This window comes from Gorilla gorilla, chromosome 6 (genome assembly GCF_029281585.2).
Source record: "Gorilla gorilla gorilla isolate KB3781 chromosome 6, NHGRI_mGorGor1-v2.1_pri, whole genome shotgun sequence".
Classification (NCBI taxonomy): Eukaryota; Metazoa; Chordata; class Mammalia; order Primates; family Hominidae; genus Gorilla; species Gorilla gorilla.
Window position 1 is genome coordinate 58,132,028 of NC_073230.2, and position 21,578 is coordinate 58,153,605.

Sequence of the window (21,578 nt, forward strand, 5' to 3'; positions counted from 1 at the left end):
CTCCTAAGTAGGTTGTTGGGACTGCAGGTGCATACCACAACACCTAATTTTTAAATTTTTAATACAAATGGGGTTTGATTTTTAAAGTTTAAAATTTTTTTGTACAAACAGGGTCTTGCTTTGTTGCCCAGGCTGGTCTGGAACTCTTGACTTGAAGTGATCTTCCCACCTTGGGCTCCAAACTCAGGTGTGAGTCACTGCACCCAGCCAAGGAGCCTGACTCTTCACAGTGCACTCCTCATCTCACTGGGACATTGGTTGGGCTAGCAGGGAATAACTGTTCTTACTTGGAGAGTACTCCTCTCTGTCAGGCATGTGGCAAGGTCTTCCATATGTGATCTCCTTAACCCACAAACAACCCCACCAGGAGGGTTATATTATCACCACCAATTTACAGATGGGGAAATTCAGGCTTTGAGAGATTAAGGACCTCAGTCAGATTCATAAGCCCAAACTATCTGGGCTCTTAGCCCCACGTGCTCCCGCCTCAGTGGGCTACACCTTGGTGAGATGCCTATGTTTCGGTCCACCGGTCCACTCCTGAAGACCAAGGCACAGGTTTAGAGAGACGTACCAGGGGCTAAAGGTACTTCTGCATCCAAGAACTAGAGGTGTCCCTTGTCCCCTTTACAACATTGTTGGCTTCCCTCTGGGCCTTGTACCTTATGTTTATTGCCTCATTTAATCCAGGTAAGGAGTCTTTAGGATTGGTGGCATGTATTCTTTTTACAGACAAGGAAGATGATGCTCAGGAGTTTGGATAACCTGCCCAAGGTCACGCAGTGGAGGAGAGGACTAGAAGGTAAATCAATGGACCTTTCACTACCTTCCCCTTCTCTGGGCTGTAGCAGTGAGTTAACTGGCTCAGGCTTGCCCAGCGGAATGCCCTTCAGGACACACTGAGTACTGTAGTAAGAGCTGCATATGCGCTCAGGAAGAATGTGGATAGACGCTGTTTGTGATTCACGGGTAAAAGGGCCTTCTCCCAGAGGCAGCAGAGGCAGATCCTGTCTCTGGTGTGCCCTGGCCCCCGACTTGGAGGCCTCCTGGACCAGGCCACGACCTTCCCCGGCAGCGATGGTCTCCAGCCACACTCAACTGCCCTGAAGGGACATTTCCTGCTTATTCCCTTGCCCGGCTGTGTCCTCCACCCGGAAGGCCTGTGCCTTCTTCGCCTGCATGTCCTACCCTGAGGAGGCTCCCTTGGTCTTTCATCGCTCTCCCTACGGGTCTTCACGCCTTCCTGAACCACCGCGCCCAAGCAGGAGCACGTTCTCGGCCCTCTTCACAGGGCGCTCCTCCTCACAGGGGTGCCCGGGATTTTTATTCTGTGCCTTCCTGGTGGCTCCTACAAGTCTGGAAGGGCAGGAGGCGCATCTCACTCCTCTGGGTCCCCTCCCCTAGCGCCTGGCGGGAGCCCAGGCTGCATTTGTGGAATTCATGACTTTTTCTCTCCTGCTCAAGCTGAACACATTGCTGGCTCCTGCTCGGGTGGAGCCCGGCTAATTAGAGTGAGGGGCTCCCCGTAGGGCGAAGAGGTGCGCTGTCAGAGGTGGCATTCCCGTTTTACGGAGACACACGGTGTCTTACACGCCAGGGAGAGGTCTGAGACGCAAAGAGCCGTCGAGCGGGCTGCGGGATTGCTTCGCTGTCACCTCCGCCTGCAGCCACCCTTCCGCACGCACTTGTGTGTGCACCCAGGCCAACATGGAAGGCGCCATCCTAACTTCTGCCGTGAGCAGGTGGGAGGGAAGAGAGACGAGAGGTATTCCATTGGTTGTCTGGGAAAATGAATTGCACCTTCCCCTCCCTTGCGGAGGATCAACTTTTCCCACCCCCTCGGGTGGGCACTCGCATCCTGGGGCCGGAGCCTGAACCCGGGAGCCAAGGGGCCCCAGTTCCAGGGACGTGAAGCTGAGCGTACAGCGGGCGCTCCCAGACACTGGGGAAAGTGCTTTACGATGTCCCGAGTCCCTCGAGTCTCGCCAGCGGGGCGAGCGTGAGGGTGCCCCGACCGACCAGCGGCCCCGGGTGCAGGGTGGCGGGCCCGGCGGCGCGCGTCCCCCTCCCCCTCCTGGCGGCCCGCACTTGTCGCCCGCGCCGCGCCCCCACGGGTTACGTGCGGGTCCCGCAGCGCCGCGGCCGAGCCGGGCTGCCCGGCCCGCGGACACAGCACCGGCCGCCGCATCCCGTGCGGGGCCGCGGCGCGATGCTGCGCTGGAATGAGGAAGCGCGGCGGCGAGGGGAGGGCCCGGGCGCGGTGCGCGCGGGGGTGGCGGCGGCGCGCCGAGCGGGCCCGGCGCGGGCGAGCTGGCTGCAGCCGGCGGCGGCGCCAGCAGGTACGGCCCGCGCCCGCCGCCGCCCCGGCGGCCTTTGGGGGCTGAGCCGGAGCCCGGCGCGATTGCAAAGTTTTCGTGCGCGGCCCCTCTGGCCCGGAGTTGCGGCTGAGACGGGCGCCGCGCGAGCCGGGGGACTCGGCGACGGGGCGGGGACGGGACGACGCACCCTCTCCGTGTCCCGCTCTGCGCCCTTCTGCTCGCCCCGCTCCGTGTACCGGAGCAGCGATCCGGGAGGCGGCCGAGAGGTGCGCGCGGGGCCGAGCCGGCTGCGGGGCAGGTCGAGCAGGGACCGCCAGCGTGCGTCACCCCAAAGTTTGCGGGGCGGCAGGGCTCGCGCTCTGGCCACCCGCCGCTCTGGGCGGCAGCAGGTGGCAACGCAAGGGCGCGGCGGGGGCGGCCGGCGCGGAGGGGGCCAGGTACGCGGCCCGCGGGCGGCGCTGTGCGCGCGGGGCAGCCGGTCGGCCGGGAGCGCGAAAGCCGGGTCTGAGCCGGCTGGGGGCGGGGAGTGTGGCGGAGAAATGGGGAACAATGCGAGTGAGCAACTTCAGGAAGTCATTGTGAAAGAAAGCTGGGAAGAGCTCCGCGGCCAAGTTAGCAGGACACTCTAACAAGTGACTGCGCGGCCCGCGCCCGGGGCGGTGACTGCGGCGACCCCCCTGGGTCCCCGCGCGGCGCATCCCAGCCTGGGCGGGACGCTCGGCCGCGGCGAGGCGGGCAAGCCCAGCAGGGCAGAGGGAGCCCCGGCTCCGAGGTTGCTCTTCGCACGCGAGGATCAGTCTTGGCCCCAAAGCGCGACGCATAAATCCACGTGAGTGTTTTCAAATTGAATTTCAATAGGAAAACTTGGGGTAACTGGTGAATTAAAAAAAAAAAAAACCACAGTAGAGAAAAGCGGTAAGGTTGGTAGACCCTGGTGTCGCTCAGGTCCACCTCTCCTTTCTGAGGACAGTGAGAGAGTTCACTTCTGTCAAGCGTCTGTTGCTCTGCACAGTGCCAGCAGGTGCAGGACCAGGCCGGCATGGGACACTTCTGAGCAGCCCCGCTGTCACCAGGAGAGGAGTTCTAGCTCCCAACCATATTTAAATTTATGTAGACCTACATATACCCACGGAAGTCAGCCTTTATAAAGTCGTGTGTAAAGAGTTTTCCTTATATTTGAGCCGAGAGCTTTCTTTTTATACTATAAATATGATGAGATCGAGTCTGAACTTGATTTCTGCAAGAGAGGAATTATCCCGGCTTTGAAAAGTTAGTCCTTTTGCTGACCGCAGGTTTGACGCTCAAGTCACCAAACCTTCTCAGGAAAACCCTTAGTAATATTAAGGCATCAGTTTACTTGCGGTTATATTTGAAATGTATTTTAAATATTTGTCAAGCATCGCTGCTGATGCCTAAGGAACCTCGTGAGGACTTGTTTTTCCTTCCAATTTGGAGGCATCTAATGACCGAAAACCGTAGCGATTCCGTAGGGTCTGACCAGGCACAGCTTTCAAATGCAGCTTCCCTCTCTCTAGGGACTGCAGCCCACCCAGACTGAATTTCAATACGGTGCGCTTTGCTTAGGTTACCCACTCACAATTTCCCACTGCGCCGCTGGCAGTATATTTCAGCTTTGAGATACCTTGTTTTAAACTTCCAGACAAAATGGTGTTGAGGAAATGTCTCCTTACTAGTCCCATCAACTTCTGTTAAAAGAGGAAAATTTATGGAATTTGAAAATACTGCGTATGATATTTAAACTTTCATAGACATTCAAATGCTTTTAAGGCCAGGTTCACTTTGGTTATGAGTTGAGGGGTGGGGGGGGACCCACATAAAAATGTCCTGGGTCCTCTTGAGTTTATTTCTTTGTTTGAAGATGTTTGTTCAATGAGGTTTATTGTACTCATCTTTTATATGGAATTTTAAAAAGTAACAATTTCAGTATTATTTATATTAGAATGTGTCAGAATTATTTCCGTGACAAATCAGATCATTTGGGCTATGGCTTAAAATGTACACGAGGCAAATATTCATGACAAGAAGATTCACCTTCTTACGCTGGCATCTTGTAAAACGCAGAACAAGTTAAAGAAATAATGTGTACACATACAAATAATGATGTCCCATTAAAAATACTACACTATTCTTGCTTGATGGAATGTATCTGATTTCCAGTTTCACCATGAACATATTTCATACATTTTTTACATGAAAAAAAGTGTGACTCTAAGTCTCACAGTCAATCAGAGCTGGTGACCAGAACATTTTATTGAACTAAATGGTCATGTTTTCTTCCCCTTTTGTTTCACAGTGAGAGTTGAAGGAAGGAGTTTAGAAACTCTCCAGTACTTGTTTAATTCATCAGTGTTCTAATTAGAGTGGTACCTCTTGGAAAACTACACACCCCCCTAATGCAGAAACATCATAGCAATAGTCACCCACCCTCAGGGTCTCCAGGAGACCACAAGGGCTGCAGATAAAAGTCTGGATGTGTTAGGTTTGACCCTTTCGAAGAGTTTTACACAGGCTCCTAAAGAGAAGATCAGCTGTGGCCGTTTGTAGCCATTTCCTTTGTCGAAAAACTAAGATCGCAGTGAATGTATTAGCCAAGAGGTCTAAAGCCCTGTTGTACTGCAGGCCACTGTCTTCCTTGTTTGACTAGAGACTTGGAGTTTGAGAACAGTGGTTCTTTGGTTTGGATACATTTTTTGTTCTTGATTTGAATGTGTGTGTTTCATGCGTGGTTAATATAGCATATTTTCAATATAAATGTCAAAAATTTTGAAATAAGAAAGAACTCTCTATATATTAATATACGTATACACACACTTCAAGATTATGCATTTATTAACAGATACATGAAATAAATTCCGTGTGCATATGCACATATGCACACAGAGCGTGCACACACACAGCATGCACACAGCGTGGAGTGAGAGGCATGGGGCAGTGTGGAAGAGTTTTAACATCAAACAGACCTGAAATGAGTATTAAAGGCACCCTTTATTTTTAAACTTTTACTAAAACAAGATGGATTTCCCTATGTTATATAATGGTGAATTTTAGGCATAAATAACGTTTTTTGAGTGTTGCATAATTGTACGTATTAATGTAATGTAACTGTAGTTAACTAAGAATTCAAGGATAGCACTGTTTTGTGGCATTTTTTTTTCCTCCTCTAATCTTTGGACTTGTGAAATAATTTCACTATGAAATAAATGTTGGTTCTTGTCATATTCTAAGGGAGATTGATGTAAGTGGCTCCACTCCAGCTTACAGAAGGTAAACCACGACCTTTTTGCGTTCTCTGAAAACGCTTGTCTTCCGATGCCTCTGTTTCTAAGACTGACAAGCACTCTGGGGGCACTGTGACGCCTGCTTCTAGCAGCAGAGTTGCTGCAGCTCCTGTCCTGGCTGTGAACATTGTTCTCTCTCTGGTGTCTCTATGTTCATAACTACAGAGACTTCAGCTCTATTCCATTTCATATTTGTGCTGAATAATCATTCCATTTTATGGGAGAAAACACAAGATATAAAAGCAACAAGTGACCCATCCTTTGAAGCTTACAAGAAGAGAAACATTAATCTATTTCACGTCTTGAAAACAGATCAGTTTTATTTTGCTCAAAAAGGGCACATGTACATTTTTGATCTAGGTCTTAGAAACGTAGAGTTTCAGAGGATCAGCATTATACACACTGTGACACACACAAACACACACCACACACACACACTTAAAATTCAGATGAGGAACAAGATAGGAATGAGGTTTTGTTAGGGACGCAGAGCACCTAAAACCAAAGGATATCGACAGTAACAAAGCTGTTTTTACTGTAGTGCTGACTGAACACTCATGCTGGTGTCTTCATGTGGACCATGGCTTTCCTGTATTTCTTTGCAGTTTAATAAATGACTTCATATCTCAGGTTACCTTTCCACATCTCCTGGAATATATGTTTATGTCCTTAAAGTTTCAGTGTCATCACTTTAGTAGCTTTAGTTTGAGTTTTTAAATGTTTGGTGATATTCCAACAAATATTTTTTAAGACATTATGAAACCTTATGAAGTGCCATGTATTACAAGTGAGATAAAACAGCAAGCAAAAGAAGGTTTGCAGAAGGTTTTTAAGTGGCGAAGTGCGGGCCTGCCCATTTTGGTGTCTCCTTGGTGGTTACTCCTGAGAAGGGCCTGGAGGAAGAGCAACTGAGGCCTAATCTACAGGCAACTGCCAAATTGTTTCAGTTGACGTTTTTCCCTCTCATGTTTGACTATAATAAATAGGTAGTTGCCAGAGGAGTCTTCAGCCAACCACCTGGTAATAAACTGTTAAAAATGGTGCAAACCCTAGGTCACAGGTGTGGGGGCCATTTGTCTTGCCTGTTAACAGGCCTGGCCTTAATTCTTTTCTCCCATGGCCATTTCTGCCTTTGGGGAACTCACAATTCCTGTTGACTAAAAGAGCACCCTTTTCCACCACAAGCCTGACAAATCAGACGTCCACATAATTTCTGAACTCATTTTGGTTAGGACAGGAAGCACAGGCTCCCTTCCTGTCTGTGTTTTCCTAAGAGAAAACGGTCTTCCCTCCTTTTTTGCATATTTGGCAAGTGGTTCCACCTTTCTCTGCACCCTGGTGGAGTGTGAAGGCAGCAGAGGAACCTTCTGGAGGAGGAAGAGGACACAGAGGCCCTGTAGCCAGGCACCAAGATCCCTCCCAGGTGGCTGAGTCTGAGGGGAACTCCAAGCAGCCCTAGGTCCTCAAAGTCTGGATTTGTGTGGAAAAGGCAGCTCTCACTTGGCCTTGGCGAGGCCTCGGTTGGTTGGTGAGTGCCACACGGTTTCTTTGCGTGCTTGCATGGATTGGAATAGCCAGTGTGTTCTTCCCTCTTCCCTGCTGGTGTTTCCACAGTGGGTGGCCTGAGCCCAGAGCAGCTCCCCATATCCCTGTGCAGGCCACCTGTCTCGGGTGATGGAGAGCATCATTATGCTCCGTCTGAACGCTCTGCTTTCAGATGGCCCCATGCTCCACCTCCTGATAGCTCGTGGCGCGGGGCCACAGCTTAACGAATGGCTGAAAATGGGTCCTAATTAGTGGAAAAGTGCTTTCTTCATATTTTCTCACTCGAGTGTGCAGTGATCCATTTTTCTTCTGCAATCAGCTCACTGCTAAAGTAAATCTGACTCTCTTCCCGCCATTGCACACCAAAAGTTAACTCTAATGGGTAGGAGGTTAGGTTTGTTGAGAGAGCAATGCAGTAAAAAGAGGGGATCCAATGTGGTCTTGTCTGTCTGGTCTTCCTGTCTTCGTTTTTTCCTCCCTTGTCTTCTCTTTCATTCCCTTCCCTCCATTTGCCTTGCCTTTCCTGTCCTTCCATTCCCTTCCTTCCCCTCTTTCTTTCTATAATTGGTGGGGGGTTTGCACAGACTGCCGAAACACTAAGAACTGTGTAAAGTGTTTTTGAATGGCCTTACACATATTGAAGTAGATTTTTATGCTGCATTTTTGAGATCACACACTAAAATCTATACCTTTAAAGCATTTTCTGTTAGTTTGAAACTATTTGAAAATGAACAATGTGGTTTAGATTAGAGTCCTGTTCTGAAGCTAGGAGTTCCACTATGAATATTGATTTATCAGTTTTTGACAAATTTTTGTTGTTATACCAGATTTTCACTGGCAAACCTAGAACAAATAAAATTCCACATAAGATACTTCCCTAGACCTAATGGGAAAAATGTTTAATTTAGAGTCTTTAGGAGAAATGAGAATGAGGAATTGACCTTTTGTAAGCTTACTTCTGAGGCACTCTGAAGTGTGTTCCAGTGCTTTTAATGGAAACTAGAGAGAGCCAGCAACCCCCTAGTGTGAGCCCCACTTTTAACCGGAAAAAGTGACCTTTTCCTCCTCCTTTGTGCTGAGTTTTGCGTAGGGCAGAAAATTAAGCTGATATTCAAAGAGATTCACTGCAAAAACATATTGATAAATCGTATATTCTATTTCATTAAATTAAAACCATACTGCTAATTATCTCAGGTTGTTAAACATAAGGCAATTAATTATCATTTTAAAAGTTGGTAGGAAGTTGTGAGTACTTTTGCAGTATGAGTGTTTTCCCGCTTTAGTATGAGGTTGTGTATGTTTGCTTGAATTTACAGAATTTTCACTTTAAAAGCAGACAATGTTTTGTTAAAGAAATGAAATTTGCTAAAAAGGAGCATGTAAAGTGAAACATTAAAAATAAATAATTTCAACTTACTTAAGAGCTGCAGAAAAATCTGACTGCTGTGTTTAAAATGAATTTTCCCACATTTCGCTCTCTTATGGACAGGAGCATTTTCTGTCAGGTTATAAATAAAGACATGCCCATTTTTTTACCCCCACAAATGAGGAAGTTGTAAGCTCTCTGAGGTTTTACTGATGAGCCCCCTCCCCCTGGGTTTGCATGAAGAGATCATAGGCCACAAATAAAGGACTACAAAATGGGGTCTAAACTATCCTGGTGGGGCCTGATACTCACGTTTCACATGGACCTTAGGATGTGATGAATGGTTTTGGCATGAGTGTCTTAAGAATGCTTCCAGATTCGGGTTACAGGACAGCCAGCGCTGAGCTCCCTATTGCAGAACAAAATAGGAATCTAGAACTTTCTTGCTAACAGGATCCAGCTAAAACACCAAGTTAGATTCTTAAATGATGTTCTTTTCTGTCATTATTTGATTGTTGTCAGTAGCAGTAATTGTTACCAAGCCATTGATGCATTTATTCTTCCCTTTGCCCTTCTGAGACACAGCTCATTTTGACTTCAGTGGAACCCCTCGAAGGTGGGGTGATGAGCAAGGTGAATTTTCAAAGTAAAGCTACTAAGAGACCAAACTACGATTTAAGGAACCAGATTTTTGAATCAAATTCCATATACTGTGGGTATAGTTCAACATAGATTAATTTCTTATAGTTATTATGAAAAAATCTCATCTTAATTGATGATAGCTGATAATTTTGTGGGTGTCATAAACAAAACAGAGGTCAGAATTCAGTCCCTTGGGGAAAATTTCCAATTAGTAGGAAACCAAGTGGCCTACCTTAGTTTGAAGACACCCATCAGGATGTCTGCACCTTTTCATCCTCTCTGGAGGAAAGACTAAATACCCATTATTGTATATAGGTCAGGCCAAAGCAGCCTTTTATATTGCAAGGAATAAAAGGTAAATAGATATATGTGCAACAATGAATCCCCTAATGTGTTTACTCTAGAACACATGTTCTTTCTGTATTTATATGTAGATTTTGTAGATCTTGTCTTACCACCTGCTAATGGTAGATACTATATCTAAATAAGTTGAGGAAAATTTATAGTACCTAGGAATGTGTCCTCAGTGGGCCAATCAATCAATCATGACTTCAGGTTATTTTTAATAAATACACACGTATGGGTTCATAAACAATGGGATGTTCTTCTGAAGATCTAAATAATTTTACTTCTTTAGGACTAAATAAAATATAGCTTTTGCCAAATAAACTCACACAAGCACTTATTTTAATAGAAGTCAAATGGCTTTGCAGAAACTTCAGTTTTACAGGTGCATTGTTTGAAATGTTACAAGTGGATTTCTCTATTATGTACAGTGTTAAGTTTGAGTTTCAAAATGTCCACCTGAAATGATTTACTTGTACGTTAAGATAATTTCACTGCTAAGAAGGCAAGATAAAGCATTCTTTGTGACACCATATGGCCTTGCTGAGGGAAAAACTTACTGTTATAAGTTTGTGTTTATCTCTCTTTTTTAAAAAAATGAAGAAAAAAACGTTTAAAATAATGGGAACACAGCAGTTCCTGGGCTCCTCTGTCTCTTTATCTTATTATAGTAAATTACCAAAAAAATAATGACCTGGGGCATGTCTGTGTGGACCCTTCTTTTGGAGGCAGTTTCTGTGTTTTGTAAAGCTGTAGGTTCTATTTTCATTGCACTTCATATTGTTGCACAGCTCCTGACCATGCATGAAGATCTTCTGAAATCGGTAAGAGGGCAGAAGAAAATGATTCTAAACTTAGATTTTTTTAACTTAAATGATGAAGTGTGAAACGCCATTTATATTTGAGGAAGCTACCTAGGAAGTGGCTCATGTCGATGGCCCAAATCAGAAGAGGGCCTGTAAAAGCCTCTATCAATTTTGACTGTGTATGCTTCTCCCATGGCTGCTCAATAAACAGCAGTATTAGTTTAAGAGTGGATGGTACAGTAGTATAGACAGGAAGCCTCTCCTCTCCGTGTGAACCGTGCACCCCTATGAGAGGGTAGAGACAATACAGTATGCCTGTAACGTCAGGACAGACAGTCATGGCCAGCTTGAACTCCAGCCCTGGGCTTCTTGCAGCAACAAACGTGAACACAGAGGACTGTCTCCAACTCCACTTTCTCTATTTTTAAAACAACTTTTTGAATACAGTATCTGCCATCTTTTCTTATACCTCACTTTGAAACAGGTGGCTCCACTGTGGCATTTAAAATGTTCTGTTTCTTTTCCCTCTGTATCAAATACCTCTTTACCAAGAAAACATTCAAACAGCATAGTTTTTAACTGTATTTTGAAAGGTTTCCTTAGTTCCCTTTGACCCTTCCTCTTTTGCATATCAGTTCCTGGCCATAAAAATAAAAAATGCTAGGACAGAATTGCACATCTGAGCTGATTTGCCCTCAAAAAGTTTCACAGTGGAACAAACCGCAGGAGGAGTTTTCTGTGGCTCAGTTAAATGTCGGGGGAGGGTGGTGTGAAAGCCAAATTGGATTCCTGCTTTCCTGTTTAAATCTTGTTTTTCATTGTTATTTGCACCAGCAATACTCTGTGGAATAATCATGAAAATGTGTAGATTGGCAGCTAATTTTTGAAAAATGAAAAGAATCAGAAATGAAATAAGAGTGCTCGGAAGTTTTTATGTTCTCTCAACCTGTTTTGTCAAATTGTTATGAAAACCTATAAGGTCTCTTTGACTAGATACAAAGACTTTGCATATTGCCTTAGCTTTCTCTTGAAGCATTTCCTTTTTTAAAATACAGTGTAATTCACAGTGATGTGATAGATTTGCAAAAGTAAAATCTACCAGTCTGAAGATGAAAGGACTTGTCTCTTAGCAGGAATAATGGGTTTTATTAAAGAGGTCTGTGACCTAAGGCATTTTAAATAAATTACAGGCTTGGTCCCTGTCTCCCCCATGTATCTACTCCCTTCAATATAAGCATCATTGAGTATTTAAGGAAATAACCCCAAATGTAACTCTAGTATAGCTTCACTTGTCAGGGAGGAAAAAGTAAATAGCATACATTTGGCCAAATAACCAGAACTTTACTGTAGAAGTTTTATGATGAAATTTGCCTTTCTTGCAGAGTATTACAAAGATCATGTTTAGTTTCTAGCAGTATATAAGTAGCATCCATCCTTATCTGTCATGCATTTGGAGTGCGTGACCCCTGCACTGGGCTGCAACATTCTGATGGGCAAGAGTGCTAGAGAGAAAGAGGCATCACCATCAGACTGCACGGGTTCAAGTCTCAGCTCTGTGGTTGATTAGCTGTGTGACCTGGGGAAAGCTATTTCTCTTAGCCTTGGTTCTCTCATCTATAAAATGGAGATAATGATGCAGATGCATTGGGTTTAATTGGGAGAGTTAAAGACACATTTACATATTTAGCAAGTAGGTGTTGAATTCTAGCTCTACATTGGACACTATGCCAGGTGCTCAAATAAACAAGTGGACAAGACAGACAACACCCATGGTCTTATGAGGCTTAACCATTTGCCTTTTCAATGCCAGAAACTTAGTAGGTTGATTAGATAAAGCCAGTGAGTACCAGTATCCTTTTCTTTGCAGCCTTTTCCTGGCACACTCAAAGTATTCAGTACATATTATGAAATATCACTGGACAAAGAATCCCCCTTAGAGTACTAGTGGAGAAGGAAGGCATTTGCTTAAAAGCAAACCAACAGAAAGACACTGTAAGGCAGTTGTTTAAGTCTCAGAGAACTATAATTTTTTTCTTTTTTTTTTTTTTCATCTCGCTCTGTCGCCCAGGCTGGAGTGCAGTGGCACAATCTCAGCTCACTGCAAGCTCCACCTTCCGGGTTCATGCCATTCTTCTGCCTCAGCCTCCCAAGTAGCAGGGACTACAGGCGCCCACCACCACACCTGGCTAATTTTTTGTATTTTTAGTGGAGACGGGGTTTCGCCGTGTTAGCCAGGATGGTCTTGATCTCCTGACCTCATGATCCGCCTGCCTCGGCCTCCCAAAGTGCTGGGATTACTGGCATGAGCCACCACACCCGGCCAACTACAATTGTTTTTAAAGCTTGTAGAATTACTGTGTGCTACCAACAGACAGGCTAATTTTGAGTGACCCTCAGTACTTTGTACAGTTAATTTGGCACGCTGTGTACTTACTGGCTTTTTAACAGCTATAAATTTGGGCTGCTAGAAAAGTAGTAAAGTTGTGATTCTTGACAGGCATCTATCTGCATTCTCATTTTTACTTCATTTGTCTAGACTCAGCTTGTCAGAATTATGGAAGAGACTCCTTGTGTCAGGGCAAGCACTGTGAAGAGAGGTATTCACTGTCAGAAAAGAGAGGGGAGCTGGAGGCAGCTCAGAGGCCTGAGACCTGCCTCCACAGGAGCCTCAGCAGGTTCGGCGGAGCTCTGGCCACACTCTCCTCTGGGATGCTGAAGTCAGAATGAGTTCACTTCCCAGCCAGTCTTGCCAAGGCTCCTCACCTGGAAGCAGCAACTGCCCAGGACTGTTGGATGTTTCTCCCCAGGGGACAGCCAGGTCCCAGTCCCACCTCGGTGTGGAAGGAGGAAAGGCAGGGTCCAGGAAGCTGTTTCAGGACAGGCCCAAGGTCCCCCAGGGATGCCTTTCAGGGTCAGCGGAGGCTGTAAATCAGCAGGGCCCACACGGCCTGGAAGAGGCCCCTGTGCTGTCGGCTTGCCCGGCTCCTAGTCCGGCTTCTGCTCCTCCTTTGTAAAGTTATGGATATGCTAATAGTTTCCAACTGAGACTAGGAAAGTAAGTCCTACTTGACACTGTTTGGTCAGAAAGAGGGAGAGAAAGGAGAAGGACAGAGAGAGACTGAGAGAGAGACAGTCTCAGACAAAGGGAGACGGAGGGAGGGAGGGAGAGACAGAGAAAGAGATGGGAGGTAGGTGTGGGAGGAGGGAGAGATGCAGAAGGCAGAGGAAAGACAGACAGAGATTTAGACCTCCCAAGTCAGTGAGCAGTCCAGAGTTGGAGTGGAGGGTGCCTGGTGGCTTGTGACTGCAGACTCCACTCCCCGCTCCTAGAGGCACAGCCATGGACAGCTTCTGTCACGTTGGCCCTGCACTTATCTCTGCATCTATTTCCCCTTGTGCAAGATTCAGAACTGCATGCTCCAAAAAAACAATAAAAGCATTTATGTTCATAAGAATTGCACAGGTGAAAGGTAGTTTGCTGATATTGTATTTTTTACTATCGCTTCTTTTAGCTCTTGCCTGAAATTGTTTGGGTTTCCCAGGCAAAGTAGAAAACCGCGGTACGTTTCTGTGAAATAATTATTCCTTCTGGCATCTCCCTTTACAGACCTACTGATCTTGATTTTTCATTTAGGTGAAAGTTTGTGAAAACATGCCATTAGCTTGCTTTGTGATTAACTCCTTTTACTGAATGTGAGCTCCTTTTAAATTGAGGCCATATCAAGCTTAAATTCCATATTTTACCCGGCACTCTGCATTTCTTCCATGTGGGAGAGGAGGGGCTCAGTAAGTGCTTTGTAAAATACACAGCCGAAGTGATGCACATGCTAACAAAGGAGTGTGACAGGACTTAAGTGCCCTTCTAGACACTTCAGTCTCCCCTTTGTAAGCTGTCTTGGAAGAGGCCACGTTTCCTTTCCGTCAAACAGTTTCTTATTGTTTGATTATTCTTTTAGCCTTTCTCTGGAAGCAAAGCCACTTTTACGAGAAAGTCACTGCTTTTTCATCTCAAGAGATGCAAGTTTGGAGTTTGGGGAAGTTTTCAGGTGCCCATCAAGTCATCCTTTATGATCTCAGACGAGTCAGGCCACAGAATTCACAGGGCTCAGTGCAGGCCGAAAACTTGAGGCCTCTTGTTCAGAAATTATTAAAAATTTTGGTGAACATCACCCCAAGCAAAGAGATCCCCTAAGCACCAGCCCCCAAGCAACTGCACTCATAAGCCCATGAAGCCCCCTGCTGTCAGAAACAATGTGGTTGAAATTGTGTATGAACTTGGAAGTGAGATGGATTGCAAAACACAGGTCTCCATGCTGGGGCAGGAGTGGTGATAGGGCATGGAGTGGAAATGTCCAGCAGGCCCACGTGCGAAAATGCAGAGCTCTCTGGCTCTTGCAGACTTGGCTGCTGACAATAGACTCGCTCCAGGAAGGTGCTCGCTGTGGTGTGATCCGCTGCCCACCCCTAGCTCCCTCCAGGAGACTAGTGCGGGGACTGTTTGCAAATGACTGCAAAAGTAAGAAGGTTCCCACAGAGCAGAGCTTGATTTGGGGACCAGCCGAGGGCAGTTTGTCAGGATTCCGGCTTGAAACTGTTCTCACATCTCACCGCCTGAAAGGACGAGTGTGTCCAGAGGACTTAGCATTGATCACCTCTGTCTCCATGCAGCAAACTCAGAGGCTCAGCCTGCATTCCACTGGAAGGGCGTTTGCCAGTGGTGTTGGGTGGAAGAGCCTTGACTTTGCCTTAGGAAATATCTTTTTTTAAGAATTGAAAATAACTTGAGTATGCAACAATAGGGCATTTGTTATATAAATCAGTTGACTAGTGTGTAGCCAGTAAAATGATGATGGTGGTGTGTATTTGTTAAATAAAAAATATGTGTGGTATCAAATTAAAAAATATTTTAAAACAACATTTGTAATCTGTTTAGTGTCCTCTTTTTGTAAAAAGCACAGAAATAAATATACAGAAAAAAATAGTAGTCCTAAGTGGTAGAAATTATGAGCATTTTCTTGCCTTTAAAAAAAGTTGTAAAAGATTGTATCATTTATGTAGCAAAAAGTTTTAAGTCACCATTCTAAAAATTTCGTGTTGGTATAGTTGCTGTGACAAGATTTAACTTGTGTATGCTTCACCAATCAATACAGAGGTATTTAAGACCTGGCGTGTGGTAGGCCGCGCTAAAATACTATACACATCTTCAGAAAACTAGAGAACTAACTTCTAACTTCCTATATTAGTGTGGCACGGCTGTTACAAAGATTTTTCTCATTTGAGTCTATCTTGCTTCTTTATCATTGTTTTGACAGTTTCAGAAGAATCATGGCTTTTCCCCTTTTTTACAGTAAAGGTATCTGAGACCCTTGACGTATTGCTTTTTGGAAATGTTTGTGCTGGTCACATGCTTGCATCTGGGCTAGTGTGTCTGGCTTCCGTGTGCTGGTGGATGCTTACTCTGTTTTCTGAAATACTTTTTCTGTACAGTGGCCACTAGCTGTACTCCTAAGCCACACACCCACCTTGAAAATTCATGTCACTTTTAGAAATAGATAAAAACCCCTCCCATCCAGAAAAAGTGACTATCATGTATATCCTCATCATGACTAATACTGATATTCCTGAAATTGAAAATACATATTCCATATGTACCATAAAAGGTATTAAATATATATGGAGTGATAGATATATTATATATAACACTTCTACCCTCACAGTTTTCAGCCTAATTGAGAGGGTAAGATCCCTGAATCATCCATCAGTTTTTCAGGTCTCTGCTGAAAGCAGGCCATAGCTCAGATCCACACATCTGAACCAGAGACAGAGGTGGCCAAAAATAAAAAGGGGGACAGGCGGACAACCTGGTTTAGAGTCAACAAATAGACTGCATTTTCTGGTTAGTGAAGGAGCTCTCCTGAAAGTCGTATACCAGAGTGTAAATGAGCAGATTTCCTTGAGGTCACCTTCTGCTGGCCATAGCTTTCTTATCTGTGGAGCTGCCAGCTGTCATCCACTTTGGGGCACCTGAGACTGCCGAGCGGCAGGCCAGGACCCAAGTGCGAAACACAGAACATCTTTTTGTTTCTACTCCACTGATGCTGGGGTTCTCTCCCTGGTGTTTGTGGCTCGTAGTACACTCTGTGGAACATTCACGATGGTCATCGAAGGGCAGCATCTTCCCAGTTGTTTCTTTCTTTCTTTTTTTTTTAATTTAAACAGATCTGAGAAGCCAGCCATCTGTCAGCAAAACAGGAAGGCTTGGGCTCTCTCCTGGGCTCGTTTTGCTGCCGTAGTGAGCGTCACTTCTCCTCGTGTAAGAGTGCTGGTGAAGGCTGAGGCAAGGGCCCAGAAAGATTGAGGGACAAAGACAGGAGCGCCCGCATTGCGCATCTGCCAGGCTGGAGGTGTATTCATTATTGATGGAGGTAGTGCAGTTGCTGCTCAGATATGCAGCCCTGCCTGGGTAAATGAGACATTCTTCAGCAAATTGCTTCGTTTTTTGATTGCTGATTGTACGCGTGTCACCAAGCTGACTCAAGGTTCATCGATGCATGCTCAGTAAATTAGAAAGAACATAACTATGGATCAGCCAAGAGAATGAATTCTGTGCCTACAATGACCCAGGGCCATTTAATTTTCTGCTTAATTTTGTTGCAGTCAGTTTGCATTTTGGGTTATTATGCAGTAGGAAATTAACAATAAATAACAAATTTGGTCCTCCTGTGCTTGTAATGATATTTTTATAAATCTTTGTAATGCTGTTTTTAAAAGGATCAAGGTCTGTGCCAGTCTGATACTCCAGCAAGTATGTGAGGAGGAAAATGCATTATTCTTGCTAGATAACCTTGTTGTTAAATAGCATAGGGGTTCTTTCTCTCTCTCTCTTTCTCATATCTTATTAATATTTTTGCTTTAAACTAAAATCCCTTCCTCTCTTTCTCAGATAACCTGAGGACAATGGATGCTGATGAGGGTCAAGACATGTCCCAAGTTTCAGGTGAGACCTTATGAGATAGCTGTGTGGGAAGTTCATGAGAAAAGCTTCCCTGGGGCCAGAAGTCAGAGTGCTTGGTATGCTCATGGGGGAGGAATAGGGGCTATTCTGCAAAAGAAAAGACCATGATGGAATTTGCCTGAGTGTTTCCTTCACCTGTTACAAATTATCTCACTTTGAGCTGAACAGAAAGCCTCCAAGATGAAATTAGTTTTACTGTTAAACTTCAGGAAAAAAAAATGGGAAGAGTTAAATACATTTTTGTACTGTTGGAAGGAAAAATGGCTGATTGGTTTAAAACCCAAACACATGCCAATGATGGTACTTAGAGAGAGAGAGAGAAGCTTGAAAAACATAATTGTTGGGCACAGTCATGACTATTTGTTCATTAAGCATGGACACAACATTGCTCCCCTTTGCCATATATCTTTTCAAGCCGTATTGGATATAGCTCTTCTCATCCAGGAGACCCAGGAAGTGGAGAAGTCTGTAGTAGGAAAAGCCTAAGGGTAGGTCACAGACTGTGACCATTTGGCAGCACTGAGGGTGGACGGCGAGCCAGTCCAACAAAACCAACAAAACCGCACAGTTCCCCAGTGCATGGACATAGGAAGACAGCTTTCTATCTGGCCCTGTATCCAGAGGCGTCAGCCCCAGTAGCAGCTTTCATGGACTTTGGGGTTTTTGGTATTTCATATTTTTGAGCCTCACAGACTCACAGCCAGCCCCAGAGGCTGACTTCTATTTGAGAAAGTTCTCAGTGGCACCTTGCCTTGGCTGAGCGCCCTCGTGTTTTGAAGTTTCTATGGGATTCTACAAGTCGGTGCTCCTGATGAAGACCAGGACCTATGTGTGGCTGCTCCCCTGCTTGGTGGTTTCCCTGGAGAAGGTGCAGGAGAGGATCTTCTGAGTTCCATGGAACTGGAGATAGATCTGCCAATCACAGGCTTCCTTCTCCACCACTCCTCAGCCGCTCTATTCATGTTTCAGGTTTTGGACTTAAGCTCTCCCAGGTGCAAAGAACAAACAAAAGGCTAGCTTATTTTTCTTTTAGAGTTAGGCTTCATATTTATTACAATATATTTGCCACATTCTTTGTGTAATTCTCACATTTATATCTTAAATATAATTCTCACGAATGAGAATTATATAATTCTTTTTGTATATCATTGAATATTTTCACTTAATTTTTAATTTTTTTAATCGACACAAAATAATTGTGTACATAGACACAAAATAATTGGGTACATAGAGATGTTGTGATATATACAATGTATAGTAATTGGATCAGGTAAATCAGCATATTCATCATCTCAAACATTTATCATTTCTTTGTATTAGGAACATTCGACATCTTCCTTCTAGCTATTTGAAACTATATATTATTGTTAACTACAGTCATCCTGCAATGGTGTAGAACACTAGAACTTATTCTTCCTACCTAGCTGTAATTTTGTCTCCTTTAACAAATCTCTCCCTATCTTCCACTCCCCCGACCTTTCCAGCCTCTATTAGCCTCTGTCCTACTTTCTACCTGTAATGATGACAGTAGCATTTGTTAGTTTCCACATGTGAGTGAGAACATGTGGCTTTTTAACTTTTAGAATGTGGTGTTCAGGCACTTCATGGTACAGTTGGTAAAAGTGAAAATGTGTCCAAAAGTTTGTGATTATCTATATAAACAAAAATGGTATAAATCCAAATATCAATTTTGCATTGAAGAACTTACCTTAGAGGTATATTCTCACAAGTGCACAGAGCATTTAAGCATTTGTTCACTGCAGCATTGTTATCAGTATTTTAAAACTATGGTACGTCCATGTACTTCCACATACAGCTCTTAAAAATAAGGAGGATATGAATGAACTAGTATGAAAAGAAGTCCAAATACATGTGAAAGTGAGAATAGCATGGTTCTGGATGGTATGCAAAGTATGATCTCGTTCTTTTAAAAGAAAATAAATTACATACACATACATATTTTCTATATGCTTGCGCATAACGTTTAGGAAAATTCTTGGGTGATATTTATTAACCTGGACTTCCTTTTGGAAGATTGATGGTAGAAGGAAGGGGATGAGTTAGGGAAGAGGAGGAGGAGAAGGAAAACTTTGCTTTTCATCTTCTACCTCTTAGCATTATTTGAATTTATTTTCCTTAAGCGTTTACTTTGTTTCGTAAACAAAAAAGCACAAAAACAAAAAACGAGTTAAATGGGAAAAAAAGCAGTTTAGCTCTTTATAGCCTCTCATTTGGCTTTGCCAGCCTCTCACTGCAGCCTCGGAGAGCTGGTCTGGGAAACACTGGTAGATGAGGACTGTAATCCTCACTCATGGAAGAGGATCTCATTCACTGGGTTTGCTGACTGTGACTAGAAGTGATTAGAGTGTCAAAAAACCCAAGCATGTTAAAAATTTCCAGAGGCCAAAAAGATGCTTTCATTGTTCTGCTCTTCTTTTCCTTGTCACTTTCACTTTGGGTAGCTTCTAAATTGGTATTTTGCATGGTGCATTTAAAGAAAATGAGACCCCTTTGGCCAATGCAGGGGTCTACACTCTGATATTCTAGAGTCAAAGCTGAATGCTGACACCTAGGAATTCATTTCTAGAATGTTTATATAAGGAATAGCCCCTCAGTATTCTGATCTCGTATCTTAGTAACGAAACTATAACAAAAGCCTGATTCTCCTCTGGTAGTTTTCTTGTCTTTACCATAATACAAAATAAGTAATTTGTTCTGCACCCTGACTGTTCAAAGGATAGGGTAGCTGGGGGCGGGGACAAGAATGGAGACCTTATTACATAAGACTTCCTGAAAAAGGAAACTCTGTTTTTGTTTGAAATGATTTGGTCTGAAATTTAGTTTGTGTACACTTACCAAAGGGATTCCTATTTCTAAAACACTCATAGTGCTTTTGATTCCTGTTAACCTTTGAGCACTCTACGTAATGATGAGAGCACTTAAAGAGTCATGTCACTTTCAGTAAAGAATCAAAGGATACTTTTTCTACTTCTTCGAGTTTGATCTCTGCTTCTCCAGTTAAAACCAGTATATTTTTTTCATTTCTAAAGTTGGAAGAAATGACAGTTAGGTATGGCATAAGGATGTACATTTAACCAAATAGGAGTTGACATTCTTGGTAAGAAATCTTATCAAGATTACGTTATAGATTATAAGAAATCTTATCACGAATATGTCCCTAAATCATATTTCCCATAAAATACTAAAGTATCAGCAATTTCATAGGATTCAACCTAATGTATGCGAAATGCTAGATAAACAGATAAATACTTAATATCTGGCTTTTTTTCAAAGCACTGGGTTATTTGTTCCTTGAGATTTATCCTAAATGTGGGCTATACCCTGGTTTACAGTGTCTCACAGATGTGTAGTAGTAGACACTCCATAAGTGTTTACTGACTTGAATCCACAGGGTACTGAGAAAATGCTACTGATAGACTTGGAGGAGAGCATATCTAAAGCAAGCTACCCTTTCCTTTAGGGCACGTCTCACTAATTCTTTGGGTAAAGCGTATTTTTCTTTCTTTTGTGTTTTTGGCAGTCTTTCCAAAAATACGTGTTATACCTTTGCATTATTTTTTGGTTTGGTTTCTAAAGAAAGAGTCAGCCGGTGGGAAAGTGAAGGATGTGGGAACTGAGAGACCTGCATCAGCATCCCACCTCTACCTCCCACGATGGGACCTGAGACAGTTATTTTTGCCTCCTGGACCACTATAGTATCATCTGTAACAGGAGGGACTTGAGCCAGTTGATCTCTAAGGTTCCTCTGGCACCTGTGACCCTAAATAGATATTGGATATTGGTTTAATGCTATTTGTAGTGTGGTTTTTTGGGGATATGGAAACCAGAAGTTTGTTTCCATAAACATAAACATAAACATAAACTGTATATATCTAAAGGATATGGAAACCTTTAGATAAATATAATCTGCTTACATAAAGAAGGTTTGTATATATTGCAGTGTCAATGGGAATATTTTATCAAGTTAAGCCTAGTAAATCACATTGATTAAATGCTTTGTATTTACCAAACATTACCCAAAGTGTTTTCTCATTTCAACCTCACAAGGACCCACAGAAGAAAATACAGTTATCATTTCCAACCTTCAGGGAGCTGAGACACAGAGAATTTAAGCAACTGACCGGAAGTCCAATAGGGAGTCAGAGATTGCTCTGGGGTGTGATCCCCACTTGGACCCTAGAGTGGAAGCTTCTCCACTACTTTATAGAGTTGAGATTCTAT

The 21,578-nt window shown here is 43.9% G+C and overlaps 1 protein-coding gene across 21 annotated transcripts in view; it reads left to right on the forward strand.

Moving 5' to 3' along the window:
- The first annotated feature begins 2,286 nt into the window (after window positions 1-2,286).
- Window positions 2,287-21,578, forward strand: part of IKZF1 (IKAROS family zinc finger 1) — a 100,908-nt gene continuing 81,616 nt past the window's right edge. For 3 of the 21 annotated variants that reach the window (XM_055347016.2, XM_055347027.2, XM_055347043.2), the window contains exons 1-2: window positions 2,287-2,339; window positions 17,265-17,318. In XM_055347016.2, the coding sequence (XP_055202991.1) occupies window positions 17,279-17,318 (40 nt within the window). In that variant the 5' untranslated portion in view covers window positions 2,287-2,339; window positions 17,265-17,278. Of the gene's footprint in view, window positions 2,340-2,368; window positions 2,585-2,882; window positions 3,148-6,260; window positions 7,146-17,264; window positions 17,319-21,578 lie in introns of those variants that run through there. The other 18 variants (XM_055347055.2, XM_063708548.1, XM_055347017.2 and 15 more) reach the window with 14 other exon arrangements.